The 9,712-nt window shown below is 36.4% G+C and overlaps 1 protein-coding gene across 1 annotated transcript; it reads left to right on the top strand.

Moving 5' to 3' along the window:
- Positions 1 to 241: 241 nt before the first annotated feature.
- RnpS1 (RNA-binding protein S1) lies at positions 242 to 9,438 on the top strand. The gene is made up of 8 exons (XM_053773000.2): positions 242 to 440; positions 1,446 to 1,571; positions 2,090 to 2,227; positions 3,336 to 3,374; positions 4,741 to 4,830; positions 5,161 to 5,322; positions 6,193 to 6,423; positions 8,608 to 9,438. Coding segments are annotated over exons 1-8 (918 nt in total). The 5' UTR covers positions 242 to 438; the 3' UTR covers positions 8,738 to 9,438.
- The last annotated feature ends 274 nt before the right edge of the window (positions 9,439 to 9,712 follow it).

Raw genomic sequence — 9,712 nt, 5'->3', positions numbered from 1 at the left:
TTTAATATGTTTATTATGCACCCCATACCCATCCTGTGGGCGGTAGTCAAAAGATTACAGAGGTACATAATTAGTCCAGGGAGATGGGCAAGTGTGTATGTTATTATGTTATCCAGAGCAGGCCCATCATAAATCCAACCTCCCCAGCAGTCAACACCTGTCTTACCTACCAACACCTGACTCGCCACCATATATATACTTGTGTATCCTGTGTCCAGGTAGTCAACAGTCTGACACAGTACGTTAGCTTGGTGGCCCTGAACAACCCCAGAGACAACAGCAGCAGCAGCAGCAGCTGGGTGACGCCTGGATAACCACTTAGTTGTAACTTATTACTTGTTGGTACATGTGCTGAGCTACAGCTTGTGTAATCACCAGCAACACTTAGAGGTGTACTCAGGCAGCCACACACACCATCAACACAGTGTGTGCAGCATCATGTAAGTATTCAGGTGTTGAGAGGCGGCGCCATGTTAGTGATGCAGCTGGCAGTAAGTCTCACTCACATTGAGCAATTTATTAACTTTAATTATTAACTTTTACAGTTGATTATAATTTTGAAACAGTTGCTTGTCTGGGATTAAATATAGTTTGATTTGTACAGTAAGTAAAACAAACTATTTTTGTCTTCAGTATACAGTTTACAAAATTTAGTTTACATATAATGAAGTATTGCTAAGCATATAAAGGCACTAGTATGGTGTGCATTTCTGGCAGAAATGTAACTTTATTTAGGGACAGGTTTCTTCCCGAAATGCACATGCATGTTAGTGGTTTTTTTTATACTGAATAATATTTTATTACATGTAAACTACATTTTTATACTGCACAAAAATTGTTAAGCACAATTATCACGCATAGTGTAAATTACCTAATTGATGATTTCTTGTATAGTCGATATTTATGTACCTGTTTGTGTAAGCTGCTCCTCTTTGTAATGTTAATGTACATAACTCAGTTTACCTTATTCCTAGTATGTTTCTATTGAAACTTTTTAACTTTTAAAGTTTAAATAATAAGATATTACAAGGACCTCAGTGGATATAAGTAACTGTCTGACTGTTGGGTTATCCTAGGTATTTTGCACATGTTACTGTGTATGATAATTGTACTTATGTGTACCTGTATACCTGGAGTATACATGGAGAAGGTTTTGGGGGTTAATGCCCCCGTGGCCCAACCTGAGACCTGTGCCTAAATAAATTTACTTGTTTCCACTGCTATCCTACTCATGCCAAAATATAATATTTTATCATTATCTTCCAAGAAAGAAATTTGCCTCATTTAGATTATGGTGGATTTTTGGTCTTCATAATATATAAAGGACATAAATTCACGGGAAAAAATAGTAAATCCCATGTATCAGAAATATTTTCTATGAGGATTCAGGATTCAAATATTTTATTATTCATTATTAATACATATATATAAATTTATCATTTTAGGGTTCTCAGTAGAAGCCGAAGTCGTTCAGCATCTTCCAGTGCCTCTGAAAAAGAAAGAAAGTCTCGTGATAAGGAAAAGAAGCCAAGAAAAAAGTCGTCTAGCAGTGACAGCAGCTCCAGTAGAAGGTAAGGCAGCTCATGCTCTCAGTGTGGTTTTTCACTTCCCATATTGCCAGACCATAATTAATCTTGGGTTAGTGAGCAGCCAGGCACACATGAATTTCTGCAAGAATTGTACCTGAATGTTTGAAACTTCTCAATTTTCTTTTAGATCATTTGGAGTCGATGTTGTATAAAGAATTTTAATTTGGCAGAATAATTCAATAAAACATTGTAAGACTACCACATATACTTTAGTTCATGTTGAGGTTTTAAAGCTCATTTTTTATTGGGTATCTTGCATACAGGAAAAGGTTAAGGAAATTGTACATCTATTTTAATTTTTACATGCTAAAGCTACAGCTATGTATGTCTATTAGGGTAAGAGTATGAATTTTTAATAATATATGCTTAGTAGAGAATATTTTTATAATACCATTTAATTTTTGAATTGGTAGCAGTATTAAAAAAGATACACTAATGGTTAATTAATAGCCATCCTGCTGGTAATCATAAAATTGAATGAATATTAACTGCATTTATAGTTCGTCGAGAAGCTCATCTGGATCTTCAGGCAGTTCAGACAGTTCCTCAAGCAGTAGTTCCTCTTCACGATCATCATCATCATCGACGTCATCATCTTCATCACGATCAAGATCAAGAGATAAGGAGAATAAACCAAAGTAAGTTTTACCATTAGGTATGCAGTTATCTATATTCACTTACCTATTTTTGCAAAGATTGAACTTAAGCTACTTGGCCTTGGTTGTTAAACTTTACATGACTCCCTGGGAATTTTATGTGACTTCCTGGGACTTGTTTATGTACCTTAAAACATTTTCCTATTCTTTTTGCATCTCTTGGTAAAAAGCCAATCCTTGTTTACCTTGTTTATGCCCCAGAGTATTTTTTTGTGTTGTGTTCACATACCCTCATAGTTTTTCTTCTAGTGATGAAAGATTTCAGTTCTTTCACTGTAGCTCTTTCCTTCAGTTCAGACAGCACTTGCTATACTCTCCTTTGAAAGTTTCGAGAGTTCCATTTCATGCGATGGCGAGTTTTACACTCAAGGATCACAATTATATAAAAAGAAACATTTTGGATAAGTCTTTGTTACTGATGTTGTTCTGTTTGTTTTCTCTGTATTAGGTCTCGTCATCCTATCTCTCAGAATCAAAACTCTGCTCTTAAGTGTCCATTCCTGAAGTCTTCTATCCTCAGTCTTTTCATTTCATCTTTTGTTAAGTATTTCCTTCTAGCTGCTTGATATTTTAAAGACCTGTGTAGGTGGCTTGTTCAGTATTTCACATACTGTTTTGTTGATACTGTATTTGGTGGTAATTTGTCAGGGAACAAAAAAAAAAAAACATTTCCTGAAGAGTGTCAGATGATCTGCTCATTGATTAAACCATGAATAAGTATTAGGTATTAAGTGATAAAGCAGTCTGTCTTACTGGTGCTGTATACCCATGCTTAACCATCCACTGGCATACTGGAGCTAGGTTCCCCTTCCCCCAACTATTTAAAAGAGTAAAGGATTGTGTTTTAATATGGGTATTTCATTGGGACCTGATGCTTTAGATGTTCAAGTTTCACCTGTTGTAAATGCACACACATCTGAATCTCTGGTTTTCAATATTGGGCAAGTAGCCCAGCTTCCTATTATTACAATAAAATGTAAATTGTGCTGGAAATAATAAAACATTAACAGACAAGGTGCATGTACTGGATCCATATATTGAATATTTAGTTGATTTATCTTGCATATTTATATTTTTTTTTATAATTTAGGGAAAAGGAGAAGGACAAAGACAAGAAAGATGATACCAGGTGAGTTAATATTGAATACTATCTATGGTATTCCTTTTATGGTATTGTATGACATTTTTAAAGCACTTAGGAAAATCTTGACACTAAACTCAGTCAAATTTTTTTGAAAAATCACACTGAATGGCAGCCTTAAATATTTTATATAGTAATCTACTAAAATTCACCAGCAGCCTCATTTTGGACCTCATTCATCCTTTAAAGTATCTTTAATTATCTTATATTCATCTCAAATATATTACCTGAAATCTTGCATGTTTATATATATATATTTATTTATTTATTTTAGTCATGCTACAAAATATACTTTATCAGTTAAGCTTCCAGTCTTTAGCTATTTTAAAAATTAACCCTTTGACTGTTTTGGTCATATATATACGTCTTACAAGCCACCGTTTTTGACGTATATATACTCATAAATTCTAGCGGCTTCAAATCAAGCAGGAGAAAGCTGGTAGGCCCACATGTGAGAGAATGGGTCTGTGTGGTCAGTGTGCACCATATAAAAAAAAATCCTGCAGCACACAGTGCATAATGAGAAAAAAATCTCCGACCTTTTTTTTTAATTAAAATGCCGGCTTTGTGGTCTATTTTTGTATAGTATTTATGGTTGTATTCTCATTTTCTTGGAGCTCAAAGTAGGGGAAATCTTTGATTTTTGCCTATGTTCAAAAGTAAACAAATGATGTAATTTTCCAATAAATGTCCAAGTAGCCATTCTAATATGCAGTCATGTATGGGTTGACATTATTTATACAGTTATTGCAATATTGCAGTAGTCTGCATAACGGTAAATCTTCTATTTTTTGTTTGAATAAAAATTCAAAATAGAAAACAAGAGTAATATCAGAGGGGCCTGGAGACATGACTGATGAACAAAGAAAATGTTATTTTAGAGCCAGGAATGTCTGCATTGTTCATTCTGGACCCTATTTTGAAATTGTCATATTTTTTAATTTTTGCGAAATTGGCCAAATTGCAAATTTCTGACCATGTTATTGGGTAGTTGAAATTGGTAAATGTGCAGTTTCTTGTACTCAATTGATAGAAAAAAATGGAGTTCTAAAGAAATAGCTATGAGTTTGGTCGACTGGAACAGTGGAATTAGCCGAAAATAGGGCTCAAAGTGGGTGAAATTGCCGAGGTCGCTAACCTCGCGCCTTCAGTTTTCCATCAAAATTTGTTCTTTTGGCGTCATTACAATTGGGAAAAGATTCTCTATCATTTCATAAGAATTTTTTTTTTAAATTTCGCGACACCAGGAGACACCTCAGGATTTGGGGTTGCAACAGTCAAGGGGTTAAGAGCATGTTAGCTCCATTTACCATAAAAGATGGGAGTTTATTCATACCATTTGTCTTCTTAACAGATCTGCATTCAAGACTAGTGCAGAAAAGAGCCGTAGTCAGAGCCATGAGAAGAAACAAAAGCCAAAAAAGCCCTCCAAATCTCGCTCAAGGTCAGTGTTTCAGGGAATTTATGACACTTGTGCAGATATACAGATTCAGAGTTGATAAGAGGCCTATCCACTTTCAAATGTACTTAAAAATGGTGTATCTTTCACATTTCTAGCATCAATAAGGTATAATTATGATCTACCAACTTTTAAGAAATTAATCTAATTTAAAGTATAAGTGCCCTGCAGTAGTCCTGTTGTTAGGGTTATGGAATACTGAGATGCCTTACTCAGATTGTACAGCAGCTATAAGAGACCTAGTTTAATAATGGAAATGTTCTGTTATTCCATATCAAAGCGTGTAGTTCAGTATCTTGACTTCTATTTTCACAGGTCTGGATCACCACGACCAAGAAGAAAACCTCGTTCACCCACTCCAAGGCCAACTAGAATCCATGTCGGGCGTTTAACTCGCAATGTTAATAGGGATCATCTTCATGAAATATTTTCATTTTATGGTACAGTGAAGAGTGTTGATCTCCCAATGTATGACATGTAAGTGGTTAATTATGTGTTTGAATATATAGATAATTGGCATTTTGAAGTAGATATGTGACATTTTATTATGACTATTGTTTCACTCTCTACCTCATGTGATACCTGTATACCATCTGTGTCCTTGTATTGTTTGTAACATTTTGCTCTCTAGGAGCAAAATGTGGTTACAATAAAATGTCACATTAGTAATTCTACTATTTTTAAACTTACTTTTATTTTTGTATTAGCAATGCTAACATTCAATTTTTATTCTTAATTCAGTGGTTGATGCTTTCTAAAGTAAATTTGGATGATTTCCTACTTATCCCATAATGTTGAGTGTATACAGCCTCCCCTCACTTAATGACAGAGTTCTGTTCTCAAGACCACATTGGTAAACGAATTCATCACTGAGGCGCATACTATAATGGTAGTGGGTTTGTGTCTGTGATCTTTGATATTACACCATTTATAACATTTCTAGTATATTTTTAAATGTTTATACAGTAGTGTACTGTATATTATAATAAACAGAATAGAGGAAATCAACTCAAATATACATTATTTAGGTATGTATACTGGTCAGAGCCCGTCAGTAAACAAGTACGTCACTAAGTGAGGAGAGGCTGTACTCTATAGATCACTTAGAATTTGTTAGAAAAACTAAACTGATGGTTATTTCAAGCAATTTACTTTACATATTGTCAGTAATTCTGCCAACAGTATTACAAGCAATTTATTGTTTTTGCAGGCTTGTTAGTGCTCCAGGAGCTTTGTCAAGCCGTTGCCACAATAAAAATGTCACATTATTTGCACTTGTGTCTTTTTACTTTACACATTGTCGGTAATTCTACCAATATTATTACAAGCAATTTGTTGTTTTTGCAGGCGTGTTAGTGCTATATTAAATCGTGGTTATGGATACATTGATTTTGAGAAGCCAGAGGATGCAGAAAATGCTATGAAGCACATGGATGGTGGACAGATAGATGGTCAGGAGATAACTGCGGCCCCAGTGCTCATACCACGCCAAATTCCTCCTCGTCGCCGTTCACCACTACCTATGCCCATTCGTCGAGGCCCTCCACCACGTTGGAGATCACCACCAAGATATGCCATGTAATTAAATTTTATTTTGTTTGCACTGATATAGATGTATTCTTGCCAAAACAGGGTCACTCAAAGAAAACTTATTCACCAACATTCACTCAATTGTCATCTTCCGCTTTCAGAGTGTAGGCATTACTTCCTGCCTCCAAATCCAACTCACTGGTTTCCTTGAATTCCTTCATACTCCACGAGTATGCTTATTCAAAAAACCCTTGTCTCTATTCACTTCTATCCATCATTCACTATTACCTACTGATGCTCAGGCCCCTATATATTTTATCTATAATGGATGTGCTGTTTGAGTGAGCAGGGTAACATTTCTGAGTTCAGTTAGTTATTTTATCACTATGCATTGATATATTATGCATGGTGGGTGTTTCTGTGGTATACTACTACCCTTCCTTCCAACCTGGGAACACATTAGCATATGTGAAGAACCTCACACCCTCATCTTAAATGAGCGGCATGGGAAGCGGGGTGAAGTGCATGGCATGGGGTGTGGTAAACAACAAGAAGACACAATACTGTGACTGAACAATACACAAATGGCCCTTCACTCTGGCTCCGCTATGTAGATGATATCTTTGCTCTTTGGCCTCATGGCTTTAGTCTCTTCCAGCCATTTCTTGATACCCTTAATAATCTTGCCCCTTGCATTTACATAGTTTAAAGCTGAATGGGAATCCAGTTCCTTGCTTCCTTTCTTTGATGTTCATGTCCACCGCTCAGATACAGGTTTTGCTTTTTCCGTGCACCATAAGCATATGCAGAGTGGCATGTACATTCACTACTTTTCTTATGCTTCCTCTGTCAAAAACAGTGTTCTTATCTCCTGCTTTCTCCATGCTCTCTGCATTTGTGATCCTCAGTTCTCTGCTACCCTTCCCATTTCATAGACTGCCTTCTCACGTGCTAAATGGACTTTCTTCTCTCCCGAACTCTACTCTTGGGAACTCTCCTCTTCCTTCCCTGTATTTCCAGTGTTTCTAATCTCAACAACTCTCCGTTCCTTAGACATCAGACTTACATTTCGGCAGACTAACACTCTTCACACCAATCTAGTTCATACCTCCCCTCCCTCCATAGATTCTCCCAGTGTCTACTTTATTTTTTGTCTTTTTCAGTACTTTGGAGAAATCTGGCTGTTCTCTTTCTGACAAACTCAGAGAGCACAAAAGTAGTGTTAGGCTTGCTGACACCAACAATGCTCTTTTCTGTCATGTCAGAGATCACAGTCATCCTACTGACTGGTCTTCTGCCAAAACTGTCTACCCTATGTCTAACTTTCACAGTTGTCATCTAGTTGTATCCTCCTTTATACACAACTGTCCTTGTATGAATCTTAGTCCTTTCTTTTTTCACATTGTAAAATGTGACTTGATCTGATTCATTTTTTCCCCTTCGCCCTCTACCCCTTTCCTCTTTCTCCTTCGGGTTTTCTTTCTTCTGCTTTGGGTATTTCGTCCATTATTATTTTCCCCCCCTCTGCAGTGCTCCTTTTTCTTAGTCTTTGGCCGACTCTACTATACTACTACCTTTACCACTACCTCTCGTCCTTTCCTACTACCTCTCCCCTCAAGGAAGGTTCCTTGATGTTGGTGAGGGGAATTGGATCTGTGCTCCAGTTCCCCAAATTAAGCCTGAATGCCTTCCACATCCCCCCCCCCCCCAGGCGCTGTATAATCCTCCGGGTTTAGCGCTTCCCCTTTGATTACAATAATAATAATCCTACCTCTCTTGTCCCTTCCCTGTTAGTGTGACTTTGTAAATGATATGTATACTCAGGATACTTTAGTCTACATTAATAAATTTCTCATTTTCTAAGTGACAACAACATTGTACTGTAGGACATAATGTAGTTTGTTTTAGCTTGTCCTTCAACATTTTTGAAGATTCTACGTGTTAGCAACTGAACTATGTCATGGGGGCACTAAATCCATAGGGATCATGCACTGCCTCCAAAATAGGAGATAGTCTCGTTTGGAAGATAGGTCCATTCCTTTTAGAAAGTCTTTCCTGGCACCAATACCCCTCCAAAGTCTGCATAGGGACAACCCCTCAAAACTGACATCCTCTTTCACTTGTCACTCGTTTAGCTTTTAGACAGACAGTACAAGAAAATTGACAACTGATATTTACTTTTCCCATTTTAGGTCATTCTTGCTAAAATTGTTATTAATTAATATGTTGCAGGATGCGTCGTCGATCACCACCACCAATGCGCAGACGTTCTCCACCACGGCGAAGGTCTCCTCGTTCTCGTTCGCGGACACCTCCTAGGCGTAGGAGATATTCACGTTCTTCATCATCATCATCTCGTTGATTTTTTTCTGAAGCTTTGAGGAAGCTTGTATTTTTATACACATTAAGACAATGCTCTGCAATTATTTTTGTAATTTTAGTGCCTAATCAAACTTACTGTGTGAAGAACTTTTTTTGTGCTTACAAGACAGATTGTACTCCCACCCCCTCTCCACACACACAATTTAGCTTTTTTGTAATGGTGACACATTTTTTTCTTTATGGTTAAAGAACAAATAACTAAATGACCAATGTGGGATTAGTCCTTTGTTTTTTATATACTACTATTAGTAACAATATAAGAAGTTGGATACTGTAAAAATGTAAGAAGTTGGATTATTATTATAATCATAACTAAGTGCTAAACCCACAAGGGTCATACAGGTAAGAAGTTGGAAATGGAAAAATTTGTTTACTCTGACTTGAGTGTACCTGTTTCTTATATGATACTGTATGCATTTGCTACAGCCATTGAAACTTAGTGTTTAAGAAAGCAAACATCTCTTGTAAAGGCATTGTTATATTAAAAGCACTAATATGAAGACATTACTAAAGCAGTGTCAATAATGTTGCTTTTATATGGACATCATCTATTTCCTTATGTGATATAAGGAGTTTGTTTGGAATGACTTGTCGTTAACTTCTAGATTCTTAACATATACATTGTTGTATATAATCAACTAGGTTTTGAGAACTATAAATAAATTTAAAAAATAATAGAAATTTGTTTGCCCTTCAAATATGAGAATCCTTGTATATGTAGATATTTTTTTGTGTTAAAGAAGCGCATGTATTTTTTTTAAACAATTGGTCCCTCTTCTGCAAGCACTATCCTTCCCACCTCTTGTACTCTGGTCCTATTTGCCGGACAAGTCCTTGTCCTCACGAATGATGATGAATGATTATAATTATGGGGGAGCGCTAAAGCCGTAGGATTATACAGCGCATGTGGGGGGAGGGATGGAAGGTATTCAGGCTCAATTAAGGGAACCAGAGC

Source organism: Cherax quadricarinatus, chromosome 39 (genome assembly GCF_038502225.1).
Source record: "Cherax quadricarinatus isolate ZL_2023a chromosome 39, ASM3850222v1, whole genome shotgun sequence".
In the NCBI taxonomy this organism is placed as follows: Eukaryota; Metazoa; Arthropoda; class Malacostraca; order Decapoda; family Parastacidae; genus Cherax; species Cherax quadricarinatus.
Note: the sequence above shows the minus strand (reverse complement) of the source record. Positions and strands in the feature narration are given on the sequence as shown.

Excerpts from the sequence above, each read along its gene's own strand:
- RnpS1 (XM_053773000.2), top strand. Across the intron at positions 4,831-5,160 it reads CCCTCCAAATCTCGCTCAAG|GTCTGGATCACCACGACCAA; the intron begins GTCAGTGTTTCA and ends CTATTTTCACAG. Across the intron at positions 5,323-6,192 it reads GATCTCCCAATGTATGACAT|GCGTGTTAGTGCTATATTAA; the intron begins GTAAGTGGTTAA and ends TTGTTTTTGCAG.